At 40.3% G+C, this 27,306-nt stretch overlaps 1 protein-coding gene across 1 annotated transcript in view; it reads left to right on the forward strand.

Moving 5' to 3' along the window:
• Nucleotides 1-242: 242 nt before the first annotated feature.
• Nucleotides 243-27,306, forward strand: part of LOC127430070 (START domain-containing protein 10-like) — a 27,594-nt gene continuing 530 nt past the window's right edge. The window contains exons 1-7 of the mRNA XM_051679520.1: nt 243-679; nt 799-984; nt 12,681-12,828; nt 12,969-13,072; nt 18,829-18,946; nt 19,077-19,129; nt 27,189-27,306. The exon at nt 27,189-27,306 is cut by the window's right edge and continues 530 nt beyond it. Coding sequence (XP_051535480.1) covers nt 823-984; nt 12,681-12,828; nt 12,969-13,072; nt 18,829-18,946; nt 19,077-19,129; nt 27,189-27,306 — 703 coding nt within the window. The 5' untranslated portion in view covers nt 243-679; nt 799-822. The remainder of the gene's footprint in view (nt 680-798; nt 985-12,680; nt 12,829-12,968; nt 13,073-18,828; nt 18,947-19,076; nt 19,130-27,188) is intronic.

The following is a 27,306-nucleotide window of genomic DNA, read 5'->3' on the forward strand; positions in this document are numbered from 1 at the left end:
TGTCTAATGAGCTCTGGTGTTTAATTAGTTTTGCATTATTATTTTTTGCTGAAAGCTTAAAGAACTACGTCACCACCCGAAATGTATGATAATTCAAATTAAATACAGACTAAAGCAAATAAATCGATAAATGTAAAATAGATGTTGATGTTGATGTGAAGCTTGAGAGAACACGTCAGCTCTGTTCGCGTGCACGAGAGTGGGCGGAGCTCAGCTGTCAGTCATGCACGCGCACCTCAGTTCTCATCATCATCATTAGTGTATTACACACACACACACACGCACACACCGGAGTGTAACAGCTGCCGGTGCATTTCACCGGGAAACGAGTTTGCGTTTGTAATTTAATATAAGCACGTACATGCGTTTATATATTTATATATAGTCTACTCACATGCGTGTATCTTGATTAAACTCGCGCTTCCGCATCGAAGCGCCGCGCGTCACACGCCTGCGGAAAACACAACATAAGATGAACATATGCGTGAACATCACACTCATCTGATCTGAATCACGGAACCGATACCGCAGATTCGTGTCAGAGGAGAGGCGAACCGAAACCGCCCGTGCGTTTAATGCGCGTCTCTTCTGCACCGTTTTAAACATCACGGGACGCGACGCGCGTCGGTCTCCTATCAGCGGCTGCGGGAAATAAGAAAATAAAAGAAAACTTTATAAGGTAATCTCACATGCAGCTCTGTCAAAGATCACCGACACAAAACATCTTTAATCACAGCAGCAGCTTTTATTAGTTTTATTTACTCCGCGTTCATCTCCGGTTATTATTTCCTCCGTTAGAAGTTCGTGAGGAGGAAGAAGAAGATGATGTCCAGGGAAGAGGTGCTGATCCCGGATGACCGAGCCTTCAGCAGGTTCAAACAGGAGTGTCAGTGTGATGAGGGCTGGAGTCTCACCTACAACAAAAACAACATCTGCGTCTGGATCCAGGTGCTGGAAGAAGAGAAGAGTTTACACAAGATAAAGGTGAGACTTTAGCAGCTATTACATCACTTTAAACACGTCTGTGAGGTTTTAAAGTGATGCTTCTACACATCTGTGAAGTTCATGAGTTGTTTATACACGTAAGAGAGTCACTTGGTCCTTTTAAACATTGGCATGTGACGATCATGTAATTACACGTTTGTGAGGTTCATTGATGATTCTACAGGTCTGTTAGGTTCATGAGCTCTTTCTACACGTCTGTGAGGTTCGTGTGATGTTTCTGTGCGTCTTTGAGGTTCATTCAATGGTTCGACACGTCTGTGGGGTTCATGAGGTGTTACTGCATGCCTGTGAGGTTTTTGTGCTGTTCCACACGTCTGTGAAGTTCAATGATGTTTCCACACTTCTGGGGTTCATGAGATGTTGAGGCATCACATCTGAGGTTCTACACATTGAGGCATCACATGTGACGATGATGTTGTTTCTATTTGGAGGTTGTGAGGTTCATCTGGTGCTTCTACGTGTGAGGTTCATGTGCAGCTTTGACATGTTTGTGAGGTTCATTCAACAGTTCCACTCGTCCATTAAGTTCATTGGTGTTTCTAAACGTCTGTATGGTTCTTGTGATGTTCTTCACATCAGTGAAGTTCATTGATGCTTCTACACCTTCTGAGGTTCATGAGATGTTGAGGCATCACTTCTGATGTTCTACACATTGAGGCATCACATCTGAAAATGAGTTTGTTTCTATTTGGAGGTTGTGTGGTTCATCTGGTGCCTCTACATGTCTACATGTGAGGTTCATGGGATGTTCTACATGTCTGTGTGGTTCATGTGAAGCTTTGACATGTTTGTGAGGTTCATTCAACGGTTCCACTCGTCTGTTAAGTTCATTGGTGTTTCTAAACGTCTGTATGGTTCTTGTGATGTTCTTCACATTAGTGAAGTTCATTGATGCTTCTACTCTTCTGAGGTTCATTAGATGTTGAGGCATCACTTCTGAGGTTCATTCAACAGTTCCACTTGTCTGTTAAGTTCATTGGCGTTTTTAAACGTCTGTACAGTTCTTGTGATGTTCTTCACATCAGTGAAGTTCATTGATGCTTCTACACCTTCTGAGGTTCATTAGATGTTGAGGCATCACTTCTGAGGTTCATTCAACAGTTCCACTTGTCTGTTAAGTTCATTGGCGTTTTTAAACGTCTGTACAGTTCTTGTGATGTTCTTCACATCAGTGAAGTTCATTGATGCTTCTACACCTTCTGAGGTTCATTAGATGTTGAGGCATCACTTCTGAGGTTCATTCAACAGTTCCACTTGTCTGTTAAGTTCATTGGCGTTTTTAAACGTCTGTACAGTTCTTGTGATGTTCTTCACATCAGTGAAGTTCATTGATGCTTCCACACTTCTGGGGTTCATGAGATGTTCTACACATTGAGGCATCACATGTGACGATGAGGTTGTTTCTGTTTGGAGGTTGTGAGGTTCATTTGGTGCTTCTACATGTCTATATGTGAGGTTCATAGGATGTTCTACATGTCTGTGTGGTTCATGTGAAGCTGTGACATATTTGTGAGGTTCGTTCAACGGTTCCACTTGTCTGTTAAGTTCATTGGTGTTTTTAAATGTCTGTACAGTTCTTGTAATGTTCTTCACATCAGTGAAGTTCATTGGTGTTTTTAAACGTCTGTACAGTTCTTGTGATGTTCTTCACATCAGTGAAGTTCATTGATGCTTCTACACTTCTGGGGTTCATGAGATGTTGAGGCATCACTTCTGAGGTTCATTCAACAGTTCCACTTGTCAGTGAAGTTCATTGATGCTTCTAAACATCTGTATGGTTCTTGTAATGTTCTTCACATCAGTGAAGTTCATTGGTGTTTTTAAACGTCTGTACAGTTCTTGTGATGTTCTTCACATCAGTGAAGTTCATTGATGCTTCCACACTTCTGGGGTTCATGAGATGTTGAGGCATCACTTATGAGGTTCTACACATTGAGGCATCACATGTGACGATGAGGTTGTTTCTATTTGGAGGTTGTGAGGTTCATGTGGTGCTTCTACATGTCTATATGTGAGGTTCATGGGATGTTCTACATGTCTGTGTGGTTTATGTGAAGCTTTGACATGTTTGTGAGGTTCATTCAACGGTTCCACATCGTCAGTGAAGTTCATTGATGCTTCTACACTTCTGAGGTTTGTGAGATGTTCCTACATGTCTGTGAGAGTCAAGTAATGCTTCTACACATTGAGACATCACATGTGACAATGAGGTTGTTTCTATTTGGAGGGTTTGAGGTTCATGGGATGTTCTACATGTCTGTGAGGTTCATGTGAAGCTTTGACATGTTTGTGAGGTTCATTCAACGGTTCCACTCATCTGTTAAGTTTATTGGTGTTTCTAAACGTCTGTACGGTTCTTGTGATGTTCTTCAAGTCCATTGACGTTTCTACACATCTGTAAGGTTCATGAGATGTTTTGACACTTCTGTGAGAGTCAAGTAATGCTTCTACACATTGAGACATCACGTTTCTATGTATGGTACTTCTACATGTCAACATGTGATGTTCATGTAATGTTCTACATGTCTGTGAGGCTCATGTGAACCATTGTTCATCCAATTGTTCTTTACGTCTCTGAAATTCATATGATGTTTGTACATGTCTGGAGGTTCATGTGATGTTCTTTAGGTTAATTTGATATTTCTACATAACTCTAAGGTTCTTGTGATACTTTTACACAACTGTTAGGTTCATTAGATGTGTCTACACCCCTGTGAGGTTCATGAGATGTTTATGTTCGTATGTGAGAATTATTTGGTGCTGTTACACATCTGCATGTAAAGTTTATGTAATTCTTCTACATGTCTGTGAAGTTGAAAGGCTGAAAAGTTGTGGGTTCAAACCCCTCAGAGGCTGATTGATGAACTCTTAGTGAGAATTTTATCAAAACACTGAACCTCAGGTTACTGCAGAACTGTTTTAAGTCGCTTTGGGTTAAATCATCTGCTAAATAACTAATTAGACCTAAACAGAGTGTTGCAGTGGTAGGGATGTCCGTGTGTATTTAACGGGGCGCATCCGGGTGTGTTTGACGTGTGAGCAGGTTTATCCAGCAGGTGTTGACGCACTTGCGCACACACACACACACACACACGAGTGTGTTTGAACTGCAGTGGAAACTTGACAGGATGTCCATGTGTGTGTTTATCTTCTCAAAGTGTGTTCATGCAACAGGCAGAAAAACTGCTAGTCAAAAGTGTCACGTAGAGTTTTGCCATTGGGCACTGATCCAGAGACAGCTAAACGTGCCAAGAACTGTCTATAAAGCAGCATGACAAATAACCAGCCTGGACTGAGTTCAGCTCAGATCTTTAACCATTATTAGTAGACTGCTTATTTTATGTAAAGAACAAAAAGGTTTCAGTTTGGTGCATTAATTAAAAATTTTTTTTACGTTTTTCGAGCTTTTGGTAGTTTGAACTGTAGATGGTTAAAAGAATGTTTGCTTAAGGAATGGGCGTAGCAACCATTATAACAGGCATTTCTAAGCCCCTCCATCTCCATGTGGTTAAAAAGTAATCATTACATTTTAAGTGGCGTTGCTATACTTGTGCCAAAGGGTTGTGTCTGCCGTGTACTAAACAAACATGTAAACTGCAAAGGTGTGTATTAACGAAGTACAATTACTTTGCACTTACGTTTATGAATATCTTATATTTACTGTATTGAGTATAAATATTTCTGTTGACTTCACTAAATTTTTAAAGAGTAAAATGTATACTTTTACTCCGATTAATTTCTCCAGACCCTTTCGTTACTTTAGCGCAAAAAAATAATGCTGTAAATGTAAACCGCATGCGGCTTGGTGACTGGGATGTCTGAATTCATAAATGGATCATTTGAGTTGAATCTTTTGGTCTATTTGATTCTTTTGAATTGATACCATTGGTTCAAAAAGATGAATGAACGATTCAGTTAGCCTCCATTGTGGAAATTAAAGAGAAAAGTAATGTGTTTTGGCTATAGATTCATTTGATATGTTTTTGGCATTATAAACGAGACCTCTTGTGAACTGTTCATCTGTGTAAAATGTAGACGTTCAAACGTCAATAAAATGCGATTTAGAATTCGATTTTAAGTTAACCAAGGTACCACATGTATGAATCAATAATGACCCGATGCACTCATTAAAATGTCTAACAATAACATTTGCAAAACCCATTTTACCTGAAACAGTTAAATAACCTAAAAGCCATTTACTTGAACTTTTGATACTTAAGTACATTTAATATAAGATACTTTTACTGGAGCCAATTTCAAGATAAAGCTGTTTTACTTAGAAATATGATGATTGAGTACTTTATACAACATTGGTAAGAAGTGATCCTACAACTTACCTGCCTTTTAAATCGCTCAAGACTACTGGGTGAATTTAATGTCACCTAATTAATATTCATGACCTAATTACATTTATATCTTAATCACTTTGCAGATGGCTCGAGGTCCTGCAGTAAACTCAGTGTTTGATGCATCTCAAGGCTGGACAGAGTTCAAGAAGTTCAAAACCTGCTTGTTCAGGTGTTTGATTGTCACCTGAGAGCTCACCTGAGAGCTCACCTGAGCTCAGAGAGAGAGAACACATGTCAATTGAGAGTTACACAAACTGTTTTTGTTCCTCAAGGGCTTCGAACAGTCACGTTCAGAATCAGAACACACCACAAAATGGGACAGAAAATGAGTAAAACAAGGAAGGAGAACACTTTTTGAGGTTAAAAGCAGAAGTAAAACACCTGGGAAAGGAAGGTGTGCTGAAAGGTTTTTATTTCTTTGTGAGGGAGCTAAACTTGAGTTAATTTGTCATGATGTATAGTTATTGTTTAACAGAAACTCTGAATGTTTGTTGTGAGGAGATTGCAGAGGAGGAAGTATTTCTCATGTTTAATCAGTTTTGTTCGATTTCTGTGTAATGTAGTAAAGTAGCTGAAAAACAACACCGCAGGTACAGATATGTGTGTGTGTGTTTATTTGGACATAGTTTGAGGTAAAATTGTCTCCAGTAGTGAGCTTTGGTGATGTCTTCAAAGGTCAAAATGATTCATAAATAAAAATGTTACATCTGCACACACACTTTACCAAACACAATCTTTCTACCTGACAACAGTGTGTGTGTTTGTGTGTGTATGTGTGTGTTAGTGAAACATTTCAGCAGATGTTTTGCTGATGACCGATGTAAAGGTAATACATTTCAAACTAAAGAAGCACAGGATTCTGGTTGGTAATTTGTTGTAGCACTTTGAGCTTCAGTTCTATGACGTTAATAAATGCTTCTTCAGTGTGTTTCTCTGGGATTTTTCCAACTGTTTTATTATCCTTCAGTTGAAAAATGCATAAAGTTTAAAAGCTTAAAATAAATAAATAAAAGTAAAACCATGCAGGTGCTCTCAGTGGTTGCTACGTGGTTGCTAAGGTGTTCTGGGTGGTTGCTATTTTGTTGATAAGGTGTTTTGGGTGGTTACTAGGTGGTTGCTATTTTGTTGATAAGGTGTTTTGGGTGGTTACTAGGTGGTTGCTAAGTTGTTCTGACTGGTTGCTAAGAGGTTAAGGTGTTCTGAGTGGTTGCTAGGGTGTTCTGTGTGGTTTATGTGTGGTTGCTATGGTGTTCTGAATAGTTGCTAGGTTGTTGCTAAGGTGTTCTGGGTGGTTGCTAGGTTGTTGCTAAGGTGTTTTGGGTGGTTGCTAGGTTGTTGCTAAGGTGTTCTGTGTGGTTTATGTGTGGTTGCTATGGTGTTCTGAATAGTTGCTAGGTTGTTGCTAAGGTGTTTTGGGTGGTTACTAGGTGGTTGCTATTTTGTTGATAAGGTGTTTTGGGTGGTTACTAGGTGGTTGCTAAGGTATTCTGGGTGGTTGATAGGTGGTTGCCAAGTTGTTCTGACTGGTTGCTAAGAGGTTAAGGTGTTCTGAGTGGTTGCTAGGGTGTTCTGTGTGGTTGCTAAGGTGTTCTGAATAGTTGCTAGGTTGTTGCTAAGGTGTTCTGGGTGGTTGCTAGGTGGTTGCTAAGGTATTCTGAGTGATTGATAGGTGGTTGCAAAGGTGTTCTGGGTGGTTACTAGGTGGTAGCTAGGCAGTCCTTTACTGGCTCAAGTGAAAAGAGTCCTGCGACCTCAATTCTCTGTGATATTCTGCTCTCTAGATATGACTGGAGTCCCTCCTATAATGTAAGTCTATGGGACCTACAGCAGGTGAAAAGGGTATGTGTGATCAGTTTTTAAAGTAACGTTACACCTCTCCTCAAGATGCATGATTTGTGAAATCATTCACTCTGCTGACACGTTCTGCTGGATGAAACATCAGTGAAGCACAATAACACGCAAAGTGCTGAAGTGTGAGAAATACTTGATCACTCACAGACAAAAGACCAGAGAGAGCGTGTGTGGGTGTGTATTTAATGACACGCACAGAATAAGAGCAGCGACCTGTACAGGAACTGTAAACATCATCATTACCATCACGATTTGTATTATTGTTTTAAAAGTATCTCAGTCATAACATTCACATTCTATACAAGAGCAGAAGCGAAATGATTTGAGTTATCTCGACACAGTCTTCTCACAATGTTTGTTCTTCATGGCCTCATGTCCCCATGGACACACACACACCTCTCTCTCTCTCTCTTGGATCAAACCATTACACATGGACTGAGCCATTAAAAACCATTACAGCGTCCTTCTGAACATCAGCTCATGTGTGGAGATGTTCTGCTCTAGTAATTGATGGCAAAGCAGGTTTAATATTCCTGGAGTTCACTGTCTGTGAATCTCAAAATCTTCACTAGCGTCTGTCTTGAGCTGGGACAGACAGGGAAAAATATAAGTCTATTTCACATTGTAAAGTATGTTAAAACTGATAAAACAACAATAATATAATATTTTTTATCAGTGTCAGAATACACTTTTTTGTTTTTTTAAATGGCCGTCAATGGAGAAAGATGTTTTTTGGGCACAGATGGTTTAGGTATGACACCGTGCTAACCAGCTAACCTATACAGGTTTTAAGCGACACATTCTGTGATGCAACAGTCGTAGAGGAGATAGAAAGATTACACGGATGAACAGATAGCTGTGAATGTTTCTCAGTTCTGTGTTGGTCTTTGATTTGCATTTATATGTAATGGATGTTTAAACAGCCTGAGCGTTTCATTATCATCAGACACTTTAGTCAAATCTGACTCAATGGGATGAAATGGGAAGCTGTATTTTTTATTGTTTAGTTTGAGGGTTTTGTCTCCAGAAGTGAGCTGAATCTGACAAAACCTTTTTTGGGGGATGTTAAATAAATAAAAAACCCATAAAAGTCTATGATATGTCCTCATTTACATAGCTATGTAAAAGAGTGTGTGTGTGTGTGTGTGTGTGTGTGTGTGTGTGTGTGTGTGTGTGGTTCTGTTTGATGATGCAGGAACAGATGTCAGTGAAGAGCTTGGAAACACAATGACTGTAGCTGTTAAATAATGCGCTGGAAACAAGAACACACACACACACGTGTCCTACCACTCGTGATTTCTGTATCCAGTGGAGCGTCAGGAATCCCATTCAACCATCTGTGTTCCCCCCACATCAGATTCAGTGTCTTTATTGTCATTATACTGTGTATTATACACAATTTAAACACCAAAAAATCTTGTTGAGGAGAGGACATCTGAGTAACGATAAAAAAAATCCCATAGACTTGCATTGAAGAAGGGACTCGAGTTGTATATCTAGAGAGCAGAATTTCACAGATACTTGAGGGTGCAGGACTCTTTTTGACTTCAGCCAGTAAACAAGCACCTACAACACCTTAGCATAATTGTGATTACTTCTAAACAGGCAAGCACCATTTGCATTTTCTTCATAAAATGTAAAAATCTCATGTTATTCTACAGACTTTGTTTTGGGGTTTTTTCCCCAGAATCCCTAAACCAAGACCAAACTTTCCAATTGTAACTACTGCTAGAGCTTTCAAACTGATCCATCAAACTGATTGGCACAGACCTTCAGACTGTTTGACTGATGGTACTAATACCCGGTCTACAGCAGACATCGGCTTGAGTCTGTCTGCACTGAAAGTGTCATAAGTGAACATTCTAAATGACACGTAAATGACAGCATGGACCAATCAGCTGTGAGCTTGCGTAGACTTCATCAGTGTTAACCTGTATATCGTTGCTGTCTGGTGAAAAATTAATTTTTGAAAAGCATGGAAAAACTCTTTGTCTCATAAATAACATAATTATTCACCTTTAGGACCATAAATAGAATTCTATCATTACACATCTGTTAGTGAACAGTTCGATATTTTAATTGGATTTTTGTTAGTGGACGTGGACATCAGTTTTCTTATCATGGGTCCCAGTGGCGCATGTTCAGCTACAGACTCGAGTCTAACTGTTCGAGTACCCAGAACTCATCTGGTAGGTTTTCAGTTGCTAGAGAATTTATTTTTGGATGTAATCTGAGCTTTCACTTACTATTTATGGTCAAAATCAGTTTTATGACTAGGGTTTCTAGTCTGGTTGTTGAGTGGACAGTTCAGTTTTGAGATGTGTTTTCCGGGTCCAATGCATAAATTGCCTGTCAGAATTAGCTGTCACTGGTGGTTTTGTGAAGATGGAAATCTGGCAACTGTATATGTCTGGTATAATCTACTTTTTAAAGCCACCTGACACTGAGCGTGCATGAATGGCTTTGGTTGTCAATGAAATCACAGAGCCAGCGCGATATAGGCAATCTCTTCACCACATCTGCAACAGGACATCTGTACATTAGTTAATGCTCTTCATAACATAAGGGCGGGACATACGTGGTCTTGATGGACACTTCTCAAGGCCAATGGAGATACTTGTTAAACAGAGCCTGATTAAACATCTTTTCATTGGTCATTTCGATGCACCGTTCAAACAGTAGAAAGAGGTCATTCGGCACAATCCGTTTATTGTAAAAATAAAGTGGAGATATGTGTTTTTTAAACATTAATTTATTATAGAGTTATTATTGTACAGTTATAATTGCTAAAAAAAAAAAACTGTGTATAAATGTGGTTACAACCAAAAGTATTTAAATTACGACCAGAGACATCACAAGCTGGCTTTAATGCAACAGTCAGAAGTTATTTAAATAGGTAACAAATAAAATTCATGGCAGAAAGATTCACATGTATGATATTTAGTAAGTAAAATAAAGTTATTTAACACAGCAGGATAATAATGTGGATGACGAAGCTATGCATCATGTCAGAAATAGAATGGGGCATCCGTTTACTGTCAGCTCTACATGACGCACTGCAGTGGACGCTTCCAGTGCTGACTACGCCATTAATAATAATGGGAAATATATGCTTCTTTTTTTTTCTCCCCAATTTGGAATGCCCAATGTGCTCTAAGTCCTCGTGGTGGTGTAGTGACTCCCCTCAATCCGGGTGGCGGAGGACAAATCTCAGTTGCCTCCGCGTCTGAGACCGTCAATCCGCGCATCTTATCACGTGGCTTGTTCAGCGTGTTACCTCGGAGACATAGCACGTGTGGAGGCTTCACGCTATTCTCCACGGCATCCATGCACCACTCACCACGCACCCCACCGAGAGTGAACCACATTATAGCGACCACAAGGAGGTTACCCCATGTGACTCTACCCTCCCTGTGTTGTGTTCACCTGTGGTTTGAGCATCTCGACATAAAGGTCAAAATGCATTCGGCTGTCTCGTCTGTACAGTCATATGAACTGTCTGCAGGTGAACTGAAGGTGCAGTGAGTGATATTTAACAGTGTCAGAGCTGAATGCAGATCAGCACTATACTGTCTGTGCTCACATACAGTAATGGGCAGGATTGTGTGTTATATACACGTTCAGCTAGATTATTTTAAAAGGGTCATGTTCTTGTTTTGTAGCATTTTATTTGGGGTTCACCGGTAATGATACTCCCTGATATACTAAATTTACTTTGCGTGTATAAAAACGTGCACACTTAATATCACATGCAAAAAATGTCTGAGCTGATTTACTAACATAGTCTTCAAGATTGCGTCTTTCAGATGCACACAATAGCATGTCTTGGCAATTTTTGGGGTGTTTCCCCAAAATTAATATGCAATTTAAAGGCATGCTTCCAAATGTGCATTATAAAGGGCGGTGTGGATGAAAATGAATCAAATCGCATGCGCAAATCTATTTTTCAAGCCTGAAAGTCATTTCAGAAGGGTGGGTATTTATTTGATTCGCGCTGTGCATCATAACTGATAACATTAGACAACTCCTATAACTCTTAGATAAAAGCCTACCAACAATTTATACCCTAATTATGTTGTAATTTAATGATTAAACATTGCTATAAACTGGCAAAATATTGCAAAACATTTTGAGTGGTGGTTCTTTCCAGAGCTTGATTGAAGTTGGCTGGCTGGTGCGCACCAGTACGCCAAATAAGTGTCAATATGGCCACGATATTTGTGGTTTAAAATTCTGGTTTCGTATTTCGTAAGCAAATTAGCACCCGCTATTTGGGGTCTTTGTAAATCAGGGCATGTGTGTTTTATACCAAAAGTGCAGCATTATTTTACTGTCTGCCACATTGTGTTTTAATTGTTGGACTGATGTTTGCAAATGTTTTTTAAAAGAGTGTTAAACTGATTTAAATATGTGAGCCATGGCTTGAGTTTGTGCAACCTGTCAAGTAAATAGTTAATTTTATTCTAAAAACTTGTTTGACACTGCTGCTAATATTGTTTAATAACGAGTTGAAGTGCAAGATCTTTACTTTTCCTCAAGTTTCCTTATTAGCAAGATATTAAGATATTAATGTGTTGTTTTTGTGCCTCCAGCGATCTCTTTCTCCTTTTATTCATTCTTTCGTTCTGGTCTTTGTTCCAGAAACTTAGGTGCTATTGAGATCAGATCTACTTTAATGATCTGCTTTTATATTTCACAAATCAAATTCAATTTTAGAATGACTGCAGCCCCATTTCACACCTGATATAGGTCATTGTGTGTGTGTATGTGTGTGTGTGTGTGTGTGTGTGTGTGTGTCCCAAATACACTGCCTGGCCAAAAAAAAAAGTTGCATTCTCTAATATTTTGTTGGACCGCATTTAGCTTTGATTACGGCGCATTCGTCATGGCATTGTTTTGACAAACTTATGCAACGTCACAACATTTATTTCCATCTAGAGTTGAATACATTTTTGGCTGAGATCTTGTATTGATGATGGGAGAGTGGAACCGCTCTGTAAAGTCTTCTCCAGCACATTCCAAAGACTTTCAACGGGGTTAAGGTCAGGATTCTGTGGTGGCCAATTCATGTGTGAAAATGATTCCTCATGCTCCCTGAACCACTCTTTCACACTTTGTGCCTGAGGAGTCTTTGCATTGTTGTCCTGGAATATACCCGTGCCATCAGGGAAGAAAAAAATCCATTGATGGGATAACCTGGTCATTCAGTACATTCAAGTAGTCAGCTGACTTCATTTTATTGCCGCATAACGTTGCTGAGACTAGACCTGACCAACTGAAGCAACCCCAGATCATAACACTGACTTAAATCCAAATGCTGACTTTTTTTTTTGGCCTGGCAGTGTATGTGCTAAAGGTAAAATCTAACAAGACATTAAGTAACAGATTTCATGGGGTCTCTACCTTCTGTTTTTTTTGAATTTTCCTTATTCTGTGATACATTGTGGGTAATGTTGTTTTATGCTCTCTCCTCAGTGTCGTATGCTGTCTAAGGACGTCTCAGCCGAGACTATGTATGACGTGCTGCACGACATCGAGTATCGGCGGAAATGGGACACAAATGTCATTGAGACGTTTGACATCGGCAAACTGACCGTCAATGCAGATGTGGGCTATTATTCCTGTAAGACATCCCACCGTACTAATGTAGTTCATTCATTCTGTAAATATCAGAATACACAAAGTATTTGAAGGATTTTGTATGTATAAAATAATTGTCTGGTTGAAGTGGTTTCATGTGGAGTGACTTTTATTCTTTCTAAGGGAAGTGCCCTAAACCTCTGAAGAACCGTGATGTCATCACTCTGCGCTCCTGGCTGGCACTGGGAAATGATTACATCATCATGAATTACTCTGTCAAACATGCCGTGAGTCATTAAAGAAATTAAGGTTTTGATTTGTAGAAATGAAAGATGCCAGCAGAGTTGTTAAAGAGTACTAGAAACAACATTAAGTATTTAGTATTAAGTATTCATTCTTTTGTAGCATGTGCAAAATTCTGTGGTCAGTTGTATTGTTTGTTCAGTGGTCTGTGGTATTGTACATGCATTGATCAGTAGTATTGTATGTTCAGCGGTCTGTATATTGTTTATGCAGTGGTCAGTAGGATTGTTTGTTAAGTGGACAGTAGTATTGTTCAGTCAGTAGTATTGTTCCTTCAGCAGTCAGTAGTATTGTTCCTTCAGTGCTCAGATGAATTGTTTGTTCAGTGGTCAGTAGTATTGTTCATCAGTTCATTCTGTAGTCTGTGGTATTGTACATTCATTGGTCAGTAGTATTGTACATTCAGCAGTCAGTTGCATCTTTCGTTCAGTGGTCAGTAGCATTGCACGTGCAGAGGTCAGTAGTATTGTTCATTCAGTTATCAGTATGATTACATGTTCAGTGGTCAGTAATATTTTACGTTTAGTGGTCAGTAGTATTGTTTGTTCAGTGGTCAGTAGCATTGTATGTGCAGTGGTCAATAGTATTGATCGTTCAGTGGTCAGTAGTGCTGTACACTCAGTGGTCAGTAGTATTTTTTGTTCAGTGGTCAGTAATATTTTTCGTTCAGTGGTCAGTAGTATTTTTCGTTCATTGGTCAGTAGGATTTTATGTTCAGTGGTCAGTAGTATTTTATGTTCAGTGGTCAGTAGTATTGTACGTTCAGTGGTCAGTAGTATTATACGTTCAGTGGTCAGTAGTATTGTACATTCAGTGGTCAGTAGAATTTTATGTTCAGTGGTCAGTAGTGTTGCACGTTGAGTGGTCAGTAGTATTGTTTGTTCAGTGGTCAATAGTATTGTACGTTCAGTGGTCAGTAGAATTTTATGTTCAGTTGTCAGTAGTGTTGCACGTTCAGTGGTCACTAGTATTGTTTGTCAGTTTATTCTGTAGTCTGTAGTATATTGTTTGTTCGGTTGTCAGTAGGATTACATGTTCAGTGGTCAGTAGTATTGTATGATCTGTGGTTTGTAGTATTGTTCATTCAGTTGTCAGTAGGATTTTATGAACAGTGGTCAATAGTGTTGTACGTTCAGTGGCCAGTAGTATTGTTCATTCTGTGGTATTGTACGTACAGTGGTCAGTAGTGTTGTACGTACAGTGGTCAGTAGTAATGTACGTTCAGTGGTCAGTAGTAATGTAAGTTCAGTGGTCCGTAGTATTGTGCATTCAGTGGTCAGTAGTATTGTGCATTCAGCAGTCAGTAGTATTGTTCCTTCAATGCTCAGTTGAATTGTTTGTTCAGTGGTCAGTAGTATTGTTCGTCAGTTCATTCTGTCGTCTGTAGTATTGTACGTTCATTGGTCAGTAGTATTGTACATTCAGCAGTCAGTAGCATTGCATGTGCAGAGGTCAGTAGTATTGTTCATTCAGTTATCAGTATGATTACATGTTCAGTGGTCAGTAATATTGTACATTCATTGGTCTATAGTATTGTTCATTCAGTGGTCTGTAGTGTTGTACGTTCAGTGGTCAGTAGGGTTGTTTGTCAGTTCTTTCTGTAGTATTGTACGTTCATTGGTCAGTAGTATTGTACATTCAGCAGTCAGTAGCATTGCATGTGCAGAGGTCAGTAGTATTGTTCATTCAGTTATCAGTATGATTACATGTTCAGTGGTCAGTAATATTGTACATTCATTGGTCTGTAGTATTGTTCATTCAGTGATCAGCAGCATTGTATATGCAGTGGTCAGCAGTATTGATCGTTCAGTTGTCAGTAGGATTTTATGTTCGATGGTCAGTAGTATTGTTCATTCAGTGGTCAGTAGTGTTGCATGTACAGTGGTCAGTAGTCTTGCATGTACAGTGGTCAGTAGTATTGTTTGTTCAGTGGTCAGTAGTATTGTTTGTTCAGTGGTCAGTGGTATTGTTTGTTCAGTGGCATTGAATGTTCAGTGGTCAGTAGTGCTGTATGTTCAGTGGTCAGTAGTATTTTTCGTTCAGTGGTCAGTAGTACTTTTCGTTCAGTGGTCAGTAGTATTGTACGTTCAGTGGTCAGTAGTATTGTACATTCTGTGGTCAGTAGTTTTGTACGTTCAGTGTTCAGTAGTGTTTTACATTCAGTGGTGCGTAGTATTGTACGTTCAGTGATCAGTAGTATTGTACATTCAGTGGCCAGTAGTATTGTTTAAGTGGTCAGTAGTATTGTTTGTTCAGCAGTCAGTAGTATTGTTTGTTCAGCAGTCAGTAGTATTGTTCCTTCAGTGCTCAGTTGAATTGTTTGTTCAGTGGTCGGTAATATTGTACGTTCAGTGGTCAGTAGGATTTTATGTTCAGTGGCCAGTAGTGTTGTTCGTTCAGTGGTCAGTAGGATTGTTCGTTCAGTGGTCAGTAGGATTGTTCGTTCAGTGGTCAGTAGGATTGTTCGTTCAGTGGTCAGTGGTATTGAATGTTCAGTGGTCAGTAGTGTTGTACGTTCAGTGGTCAATAGGATTGTTCGTTCAGTGGTAAATAGGATTGTTCATTCAGTGGTCAGTAGTGTTGCACATTCAGTTGTCAGTAGTGTTTGTTCAGTGTTCAGTGGTATTGAATGTTCAGTGGTCAGTAGTATTTTAAGCTCAGTGGTCAGTAGGATTGTTCGTTCAGTGGTCAGTAGTATTCATTCAATGCTCAGAAGAATTGTTTGTTCAGTGGTCAGTAGTGTTGTTCGTCAGTTATTCTGTGGTCTGTAGTATTGGTCATTGGTCAGTAGTATTGTAGTATCATTCATTGGTCAATAGTATTGTGCATTCAGCAGTCAGTTGCATTGTTCTTTCAGTGGTCAGTAGTATTGTTCGTTCAGCGGTCAGTAGTATTGTTCGTTCAGCGGTCAGTAGTATTGTTTGTTCAGTGGTCAGTAGTATTGTTCGTTCAGTGGTCAGTAGTGTTGTTCGTTCAGCAGTCAGTAGTATTGTTCTTTCAGTGGTCAGTAGTATTGTTCGTTCAGCGGTCAGTAGTATTGTTTGTTCAGCGTCAGTAGTATTGTTTGTTCAGCGGTCAGTAGTATTGTTCGTTCAGTGGTCAGTAGTATTCTTGTTTAGTGGTCAAAGTTAGGGATGGGACAATATATTGAATTTTGCTATATCACAAACCAAATATACTATGAACCTTATCGAAGCAAAACTCTATATTTCTAAATGTGCTGTTTTTTTTCTGTCCATGTGATCATAAATGAAATGATCATAATGATGAATCATAATCTCGCTACTGCAATTTTTTTATTTTAAGGTCCTTAAAATGCTTAAAATGCTTGAATTTAGCTTATAGAAATTTAAATTCTGGAATACCTGAAAAATCACCTTGTTTTGTTGAAACATTCTCGAGATTAAAATAGACCATTTCTTCTGTGTAATGTGTGTCCATCAAAAAATATTATTAAAAAATAAATATACATTTTCAGATACTTTTTCAGGACAGGTTCTGTTCAGTTCTATTGCTTGTTCTGCACATGTTCAGCCTGAATGTAGCCCAGTATTTTTTGAAGGCTTATTTGTTTGTGATATTTTCTTATAGAGAAAGGTACAGTACTGTGCAAAAGTCTTAGACACATAAGATGCTTCACAAAAACATTTGTCTTAAGATGGTTATTTATATTTTCAGCTTTAGTGTGTCAATAGGAAATATAAATTTTAGACTCTGAAACATTTCTTTTACAAATAGAACAGAATAGAAGAACAGGGAGCCCTGCAACAGATGGCATAGCCCCCACAGAGCCCCCACTGAACATCGTTTCAGTCTGAGATTATATAAAGAGACAGAAGTAATTGATGCAGCTGAAATAGATAGAAGAACTGTGGAGAATTCTTCAAGAAGCTTGAACATCCTATCTGCCAACAACCAAGAAAAACTGTGTCCAGGTGTATCTAGGAGAATTGGTGCTATTTTAAAGGCAAAGGTGGTCACACCAAATATTGATTTAGCTTTTTTATGTTTACTGGACTTTGTATGACATTAAGTGATAAATGAAAACTATTTATGTCATTATTTTTGAAGACATCCTCACTATGCAACATTTTTCACCAGTGCCTAAACGTTTGCACAGTACTGCATATGAGAAACTCTTATTATTTAAACTTTGAGCATTTATTATGTAGCAGCTTTTATTTTGATGAAAATTATTATGTGCCTTTTGCTAAAAAAAAATTCAGAAAATTCAATCTTCATTTGAACAATCCCAGTATCGATTCTATCGATTTCTTATCACGTTGCTTGAGTGCGTTACCATGGAGACGTAGTGCGTGTGGAGGCTTCACGCTATTCTCCGCAGCATCCACACACAACTCACCACGCGCCCCACCGAGAGCAAGAACCACATTATAGCGACCACGAGGAGGTTACTGAGTGAGAGTGTTTGTGAGAGTGTGCTGTGTTTGTGTGTGTGTTGTGTTTGTGTGTGCTGTGCTGTGTGTGTGTGTGTGTGTGTGTGTGTGAGCTGTGTGCTGTCTGCTGTGTGTGTGAGTGTGCTGTGCTGTGCTGTGTGTGTGTGTGTGTGTGTGTGTGTGTGAGTGTGCTGTGCTGTGCTGTGCTGTGCTGTGCTGTGCTGTGTGTGTGTGTGTGTGTGTGTGAGCTGTGTGCTGTCTGCTGTGTGTGTGAGTGTGCTGTGCTGTGTTGTGTGTGTGTGTGAGTGTGCTGTGCTGTGTGCTGTGCTGTGTGCTGTGTGCTGTGTGCTGTGTGTGTGAGTGTGTGTGTGTGTGTGAGTGTGTGAGTGTGTGTGTGTGTGTGAGTGTGCTGTGCTGTGTGCTGTGTGCTGTGTGTGTGTGTGTGTGTGTGAGCTGTGTGCTGTCTGCTGTGTGTGTGAGTGTGCTGTGCTGTGCTGTGTGTGTGTGTGTGTGTGTGTGTGTGTGTGTGTGAGTGTGAGTGTGCTGTGTGTGTGTGTGTGTGTGTGTGTGTGTGTGTGTGTGTGTGAGTGTGCTGTGTGTGTGTGTGTGTGTGTGTGTGTGTGTGTGTGTGTGTGAGTGTGCTGTGCTGTGCTGTGCTGTGCTGTGCTGTGCTGTGTGTGTGTGTGTGTGTGTGTGAGCTGTGTGCTGTCTGCTGTGTGTGTGAGTGTGCTGTGCTGTGTTGTGTGTGTGTGTGAGTGTGCTGTGCTGTGTGCTGTGTGCTGTGTGTGTGAGTGTGCTGTGCTGTGCTGTGTGTGTGTGTGTGTGTGAGTGTGTGTGTGTGTTTGTGAGTGTGCTGTGCTGTGCTGTGTGTGTGTGTGTGTGTGTGTGTGTGTGTGTGTGTGTGTAGGTGGTCGTTTAGAGTCACATGAGTACACTAACTCATACTGCATCGATATGTCTCACACACAACATGGAGAGAGAGACAGAAACAGAAAATACACCACCTCCTTTTCTCTCTCTTTCTGCCTCTCACACACAATGACACACAATCAATTAAACACACACACACCGTAGGAACAAGGCCAGGGTGTAATTTAGATCATTAGGAATGTAGAACGAGACAGAGAAAGCTAATAAAATCAACTGAACTGTAGTGATGCTGTGTTGGCTGAATGTGTGTATTCTGCGCAATAAAAAACACAAACTCTGTCTATTTCTGTAAAGTTTTAGCACTGAGTTCTGAAATTAAACTCACTATTTAAACACCAACTGTGTAGTATTGTAATGTTTACTCTCATGTCTCTATGTGAGTTGTGCACAACTCTGTTTTCACTCTGTTTCAGAAATATCCTCCCAAGAAAGATCTAGTGCGAGCCATCTCCATTCAGACGGGTTACCTGATCCAACAGACCAGCCCGACCAGCTGCACGTTAACATACCTGGCACAGGTGGACCCGAGAGGTGACACACACACACACACACACACACACACACACACGTGTCAGCATTATCCCAGCTTTACTACTGTGAACAAATCTCCAATGAAATCAAAGGATTTATTCTAAACAAAATATTTTCTTAATCTTTCTAGGTTCACTTCCAAAGTGGGTTGTTAACAAGTCTTCCCAGTTTCTGGCACCCAAAGTGAGTGAAGTGTACACTCGTTTACTTTTCTCACGCTGGATTATTTTGGTCTCTTTCTTGTTGTTTGTCTCTCTTCAATGTGTCCTTCATTTCTAACAGCATTAACCCTGAAACTTCAAGCAATGAGAGAGAAATGCTTGTGTATGTGTGTGAGTGTGTGTGTGTGTGTGCTGAAGTAGGTCATGCATTTTTTCAGAGAATGACAACGAATGGATAGAGTTGCTGGATTTCCATCCAACTATTTCTATGCGCAGTTTTAAATTGTGCATAAGAAATCCTGAATGAAAAAGCTTGATATGCAAATAAACCCTGAAAATTAGCTTAAAAGTTAATGCGCTAGACAGGTGGATTTTCTCAAGTTTTGCCTTAGTTAAAATGCGCATGATGGAAACGGTTTATTTGCAATGATGTGTCTTAACAATTTGTGCACGTGCTATAAGTGTGCGATTGCTTGATGTGACTGGCCCAACGAAAGATCCAACCTCGGCACACAATTCTTAGAAAATAACGATCATTCAGCGGCTCCATCATGACAAGGTGGCTCCCAAGATAATGTGCATGATGTTGTGGATAGAAAAGCGCAACAATTTGTATTTTCTTTAGTCAGATTTTTGGAAATGCGCTTAAAAAATGTAAATGGAAACCCAGATTGTGACTGACAGATCAGTGAATCAGTCAACATGCCTTCAAACTTGACCATAAACACAAAGGTGCGAAGTGCAGCACTACGCGCAACGACCGTGCGCAATATCTTTTCCAATTTTCGTGAGAGCACTAATTCTAATCGCAATTCGTGCCAGGGCAAAGCGCAAGTGGGCGTGTATGGGAGTGTTTGCGCTATTGTTGGTGCATGCTCGCAAACTGTGTGTGTATTGTTTGTAAATGAAGTGCCACAAAGAGCAATTTGCTATTTTCCTGAGAATGAGGTCGTTGTTCTAAGACGTTTGAAATTCACATCTTAAATTAGCGCAAAGTTCATATTCAGTTCCTGCATTTGCCGTTAAGAGATTCCACCAGCAGTTGGTAATAAAGTTCATGTCCAAACTCTGACAATCAGAGTTTTATATTATATATATTTTTTTAAATGTATTTGTAGGCCTAAAGGTATCTTCTCACCTGTTGTCATAAAGTGATTTTTAAGTCACTGCAAAACAGGCCGGTGGAAGAAGTTGGAGAGAGTGAAATGTTTGGAATTGGTAGGCTATTATTTTTTGACCACTTCGTTATTTTGATTATATTTTCATTTCGCTTGAAGTGTAATTTCAATTTAGAAATATGTTTGGTTTAATTTTTTCGTGTTTCAATAGATGCATTTAATTTTTCAAAATCAAAATCGATCAGTAGAAGTGAAGAGCGTGCCGATACAATCACTGTTAAGACTAGCCATGATTTGTGTTTCAGAAGATGAGAATGATTAATTATACTTACATTCTGTATAATTTAACGGAGTGTACATTGGAATCCTGATGAGAATCACATTTTCCATGCATATAAAAGGAGCGTGTCACTGTCATAGAAATATGCCTGACATTCAACAAGGCCGGGTATGGCGCGGGACCCACCTATATGGTGCTAGCTCATGAAAGGAACAGTGGCATGCTCCCTCCCTCCCTACGGAGGACCTCCCTAGGTTCAACTCCTTGGGCAAGAGTGGATAACCCCTTGAACCTCCCATACTAGGGTCACAGTTGTTTATATACTTTTATTTTATTTAGTATTTTCTCTCTTCTCTACTTGAGTTTGTTTGTCCCATCACTGTCTACCTCTCCGTAAGGACCCCGAGTAGTTAAAGTCGTAGCATCCCCCTGCTAAGAGGGCGACTTGTTTGCCTTGAGTTGTGACCCGTGTCGGTGGAGGAAGAGATCCTGGCTCCTGAGAAATGTGGTTTGCTGCGGCTTCCATTATTTCAAAACTATGCTTTGGGTCCTACTTCATCTAGACGGGAGATTTGAAAGGCCAGATCCAATCAATCCAAAGCTGGTCAAGACATACCCTGGTAATACTACATCAGCTATCTTTTCAGTATCTCCAGAAGGCATTAGCTAAGGGTCAGTTGAGTAGATGGAACATCTCTCGGTCTTTGTGCTCGAGTATACCATCCCTATATCCCTGGTGCATAATCTGTAAGATTTCCGCGGCTCTGTGCATCCCCTTGTTGGACTCCAAGGTGGGTGGGGAGTAGAGATGATGAAGCATAATACGCTAAAGTGGATTGCCAGACAGATTTGACCTGGCTGCAAAAGGATAAACCACAAACTGTCAGTAATAGTAAAGGCAAACCTCCTCCTAGATCAAAGAGTGCAGGAAATTAAAAAATCTACCCATAGCCAAACCAACCAGAACTTACAAACAGAAAACTAAATAATTAACAAGAATATACAATTTTAAATTCTTTTGGTCTAAACAGTAGATGTGCTGTGATACACAGATACATCACACTAAATAGTAATTTACAAGTAACTGCAGTACATCTTACCCTACAGAGGACTATCACAGTATGATCCATATACATTCCACTGGATATGACTATAAAGCATCAAAGCTTCCTGCTCCCTTCATACTTATGGGAGATTTTAACAGCCATAATACCTTGCGGGGTAGTGATCAGTGTAAACACAAGGCAAGAACATTGAGGACTTTATCAACAGCAATGCCCTGTGCCGGGGGTCTGGATAGCTCAGCAAGTATTGACGCTGACTACCGCCCCTGGAGTTCGCTAGTTCGAATCCCAGGGTGTGCTGAGTGACTCCAGCCAGGTCTCGTAAGCAACCACATTGACCCGGTTGCTAGGGAGGGTAGAGTCACATGGGGTAACCTCCTCGTGATCGCTATAATGTGGTTCTCGCTAGATGCGTGGATTGACGGTCTCAGATGTGGAGGCACCCTCCGCCACCCGGATTGAGGACTTAGAGCGCATTGGGAATTGGGCATTCCAAATTGGGGAGAAAAAAACAATGCCCTGTGCCTTTTAAATGATGGGTCTCAAACCTATTTACACCCTGGACATGGTACCTATTCAGCAATTGACCTAACCATCTGCCAGCCTGAGCTACTACCAGATCTCTCATGGAAAGTGTGGAATGACCTATGTGGAAGTGACCATTTTCCACCAATCTTGACCTTCAAGGAAGAGAAGTACCAAGCGTACAGAGATGGAAACTTAAAAAAGGCCAATTAGTATGATTTTCAAACCTTATGTTATGAAAGATTCAATGCAGTTCCTGAGGATGATCCAGATCCTATTAACATTTTTACCAGTATTTTAATCTCCATAGCAAACAGTACCATTCCAAAAACAAAATGCAAATGATTGCCATGGTTCAACGATAGAGGTGGGCGATCTTCATTTGAACAGTATCGATTCTGAAATCCCAAGATCGATCTTTCACTACAATGAGTGGAAATCACTCGCATTTGCAACCAAATTTCAAGCTAAGTGAATATATATGGCTGGTAAATGTTTACATTTCACTCACCAGTAATTGTGTAGTTTAGTGGTGAAGTGTTCATCAGCGAGATCCTTTCACGGCGTGTTGAGAGTAAAAGTTGTTCCGTGTAATGTGTGTCCAAAGACGAGATCCACGCAACCCATTTGGCATTGAATAATGTATCTTTTAATTCCCTTTCTGTTCTTTACAGTCAAATGTTGATCAAAAACAACTACAAAAAAAACAACAACATTTAAATGTAAACATGCATCACACAGAGGAGGTAAAGCCATTCGAGTCCTCTCTCGTTACATGTGCTCATTTAAAGGCGTTGTTTACAGAAATGCCGTTTTTTCGTTAAAGAGATAGTACCAGTTTTAGCACGTGTTCAACAAATCAATGTAAATACTTGTAAATAGTACACATTATGCAATTTAACAATAAATATGTAACAAAAATGATCTATGAAGTATAATATCTTATTTATTGATTGAATACATTTATTTGTGACCAAAGTGATGAAAACGTAATAAAATATATTAGTAAAATTAATATTTTTCTAATGTACCTAGTTAAAAGGTCCCCTGTATAATTAGCATCATTAGCTGGGAGATCATTTCTTTTACATGTAAGCAAAAGGAACAGTATAACTGAAATAAACTTGTGAATCAGAATCGAATTGAATCGGGAAATATGTATTAATACCCAGCCCGATTCAACGATAAATGCAAAGAAAGCTGAAAGAATATTCTTCTGAAGTTGATCAGTGGAAAACCTCATCAGTGTGAGCACAAGCGCGTAGAGTAATAAATGAGGTGAAGAAACAAAGTTGGAGACAATTCGTATCCAACCTGACTTTAAAAACTCCAACGAAAAAGGTTTGGAATCTGATTAGAAGAATGAAGAGCAAGAACAGTGGATCTCATCACACGCACCTATATATACAGATGGATCAAAGTCTGGAGATCATGTGTCAGCTGCATTTGTGATCAATCACCAAAAAAGCAGAATTAAGATCCCCAATCAGAGTTCAGTTTAGGCCAACACTATTATTCTAGCAATGGATCACATCAAGACCACATGACAGAAATGTCTTATTAATAACAACAGATTCAAGTGGACTAAAGCACTGAACTGGTAAGCGGAAGGTTGTTGGTTCAATCCCCACAGCCACCACCATTGTGTCCTTGAGCAAGGCACTTAACTCCAGGTTGCTCCGGGGGGATTGTCCCTGTAATAAGGGCACTGTAAGTCACTTTGGATAAAAGCGTCTGCCAAATGCATAAATGTAAATGTCTTCAAGCGCTTGCATCACTCAGAAATGACCACCCAGCCCTTGTAAAGATTCTAACCAAACTGTCATCTCTGGAGGCACAGAATTTTAGTATGTACTTTTGCTGGGTTCCTGGCCATTGTGGAATCCTAGGAAATGAACAAGCAGACTCTGTTGCTAAAGAAGCACTTTCTACAGATCTTAAAATATGCTCCATACCACCCTCAGATCTGAAATCCACCATAATCTCTTACATCATCAACAAATGGCAAACAGAATGGGATCAGTGCATTGCAAACAAATTGCATGAAATCAACCCTGTAGTGGGCAAAAGACGTATCTTTAATTTCAGTCATTTCTGGGATCAGATCATTTACACCCGTTGCCGAATAGGACATTCCAGACTCGCACAAGTTTTTAAGATCCATCATTATGCATCGCATGTCAGAATCCACTATATTTGAAGCATATTGTATTGGATTGTGCTGGTTTTATTTCTTTTAGGAATTAATTTTACTCCGCAAAAAATACTTTTTTTGGGGGGGTGGGGATTTTTCCCCTTTTTCTCCCAATTTGGAGTGCCCAATTCCCAATGTGCTCTAAGTCCTCGTGGTCGCATAGTGATTCGCCTCAGTCCGGGTGGCGGAGGACGAATCCCAGTTGCCTCCGCGTCTGAGACAGTCAATCCGCACATCTTATCACGTGGCTTGTTGAGCGCGTTGCCACGGAGACATAGCGCGTGTGGAGGCTTCACGCCATCCACCGCGGCAACCACACTCAATTCACCACACGCCCCACCGAGAACAAACCACATTATAGCGACCACGAGGAGGTTACCCCATGTGACTCTACCCTCCCTAGCAACCAGGCCAATTTGGTTGCTTACGAGACCTGGCTGGAGTCACTCAGCACACCCTGGGATTCGAACTAGCGAACTCCAGGGGTGGTAGCCAGCGTATTTTACCACTGAGCTACCCAGGCCCCTTTTGAACAGATTTTTTAACTAACTAACATTCAACAAGGACGCAATTTATGCACAAAAAACTTAATTTTCAATTCTTCTAATTCATTGCATACAGTCCATTTACACTACCAACTTCTTATGAATGTGCTGTCTTGGTTTATGTCACTGGTGCTTGAGGGAATTAACTATATAATAGGATGCAGACGGTGGAATAATAACCGGAGAAAACCTCAGAATTAAATTGCACGTAATCCAGCCCATTTTCACGTACGATTTCACTAAACCTACTTGCGCCTTGACTTGGCGCATGTGTGACGCTCCTGTTCTACGTATGGGACTCGAACTGGCGTCTCCAGCAAGGGAGGCGGGTGTGCTAACAAGGAGGCTAAAGGCTACAGCCCCTAGCGTCAGTCGCTAGTGCACCTCTTGAGGTCAGGAGAGTGAGGTTTATACACACTGCACAGCTATCTATCAGCTGGCTCCCGTTACACTCACCCCCCTAAACCTCTTTTCCATCTGGGTCACGGCACCATTGTGACACTCCTGTTCTACCCACTCCGTACGGGACTCGAACCGACATCTCCGCCATGGGAGGCGGGTGCGCTAACAATAAGACTAAAGGCTACAGCCTCTATTGTCAGCTGCTAGTGCACCTCTTGAGGTCAGGAGAGTGAGGTTTATACACGTTGCACAGCTATCTATCAGCTGGCTCCCGTTACACATGCTTGCACGAAAATACCAAAATTTCATGGCCTTGCCCACTGACTTGGAGCTTATGACTTATGGCATAGTGCTGCACTTAGCGCTCTTAAAATAGGGCCCAAAGAATCATTTGAATAACGTTGACTCATAAAGTTCGAAAATCCTTTGTTTTCTAAATGTATTTTTATTTTAATTTATCCCCCCGAAAATATTTGAAAAAAGTCATTTTAGACAGCAGCCATCTCTCAAACACCTTATCCTTGAGTAATCATGATAAATGATCATTTGATACTAGAAAATCACTTGCCATTATATCAAACAGCTGAAAGATATTTGGTTCATTAAATGAAGCTGAACATTGTCTTTGTGTTTGTGTTTGAGTTGCCACAGTATGCAATAGACTGGCATGTCTTAAGGTCAATATTAGGTCAAAAATGGCATAAAAGAAACAGCTTTCTCTAGAAACTCGTCAGTCAATCATTGTTTTGAGGAATGAAGGATATACAATGCTTTGAAAGATTTCATACAAAGGTGTACACTACAGTCTTCAAAGACAAAGAACAACTGGCTCTAACAAGGACAGAAAGAGATGTGGAAGACCAGATGTACAACTAAACAAGAGGATAAGTACATCAGAGTCTCTAGTTTGAGAAATAGACGCCTCACATGTCCTCAGCTGACAGCTTCATTGAATTCTACCCGCTCAACACCAGTTTCATGTACAACAGTAAAGAGAAGACTCAGGGGTGCAGGCCTTATGGGAAAAAGAAAAGGTTAGAGTGGGCAAAGAAACACAGACATTGGACAACAGATAATTGGAAAAGAGTGTTATGGATCTTAACCCCATTGAGCTTTTGTGGGATCAGCTAGACTGTAAGGTGTGTGAGAAGTGCCCGACAAGACAGTCACATCTATGGCAAGTGCTACAGGAAGTGTGGGGTGAAATGTCACCTGAGTATCTGGACAAACTGACAGCTAGAATAACAAGCATCTGTAAAGCTGTCATTGCTGCACGTGGAGCATTTTTTGATGAGAACTCTTTGGAATAGTTTAAGAAGTTCTGAACATTTTTGTCAAATTGTAATAGTCATTTTTCATGTTATTAATGTCCTGACTATACATTGTGATCAGTTGAATGCCACCTTAGTGAATAAAAGTACCAATTTCTTTCCATAAGAGCAAAATCTGTACATTAGTCGCTGTCCTTTTCTGCATATCGCTGCCCGTTTTGTGGCCCGTTCTGCATAACGCAGCGGCCCATTTCAGCTTATCACGGCCCATTCGGCACCGTTTTTGCGGCCGGCCCACCGGGAAAAGTCCCGGTTCTCCCTATGGCCAGTCCGCCCCTGGCCCAACCCTTAATCGTAACTGTAATCAATCAGGTAGAGCTTTCCTGCCATCCTACGTTTTGGAAATCCACTCGCGTGGGAGCCGAAATGAGGAAATAAAAAGTCATCTTTAAGAATTTCGTTGTTTGAGTAGTTTCTCTCTCTACTCCCTTTACCGTTTGACCTGTTAACGAGATTGACCAGTGGTTGTCTTCTGATCGACTAGTCAGTCGATCAGACTGTCATAGAGCTTAACTTGTACTGAATCCGGAATGTTCCTTTAATTAAAGAAGGTGAAAGATTGCTCTAATGTCTCTCTTACACATTGACCTTTGACCTGTTCGTCTGTCTGTCTGTCTGTTAGGCGATGAAGCGCATCAGTAAAGCGTGTCTTTGGTATCCTGAGTGGAAGCAGAAACACAGTCCGGGTTTTAAGCCGTGGTTGTTCCCGGAGCAGAACCCTCTGTCCAGCATCCGTCTGT

Source organism: Myxocyprinus asiaticus, chromosome 39 (assembly GCF_019703515.2).
Source record: "Myxocyprinus asiaticus isolate MX2 ecotype Aquarium Trade chromosome 39, UBuf_Myxa_2, whole genome shotgun sequence".
NCBI classification, from domain to species: Eukaryota; Metazoa; Chordata; class Actinopteri; order Cypriniformes; family Catostomidae; genus Myxocyprinus; species Myxocyprinus asiaticus.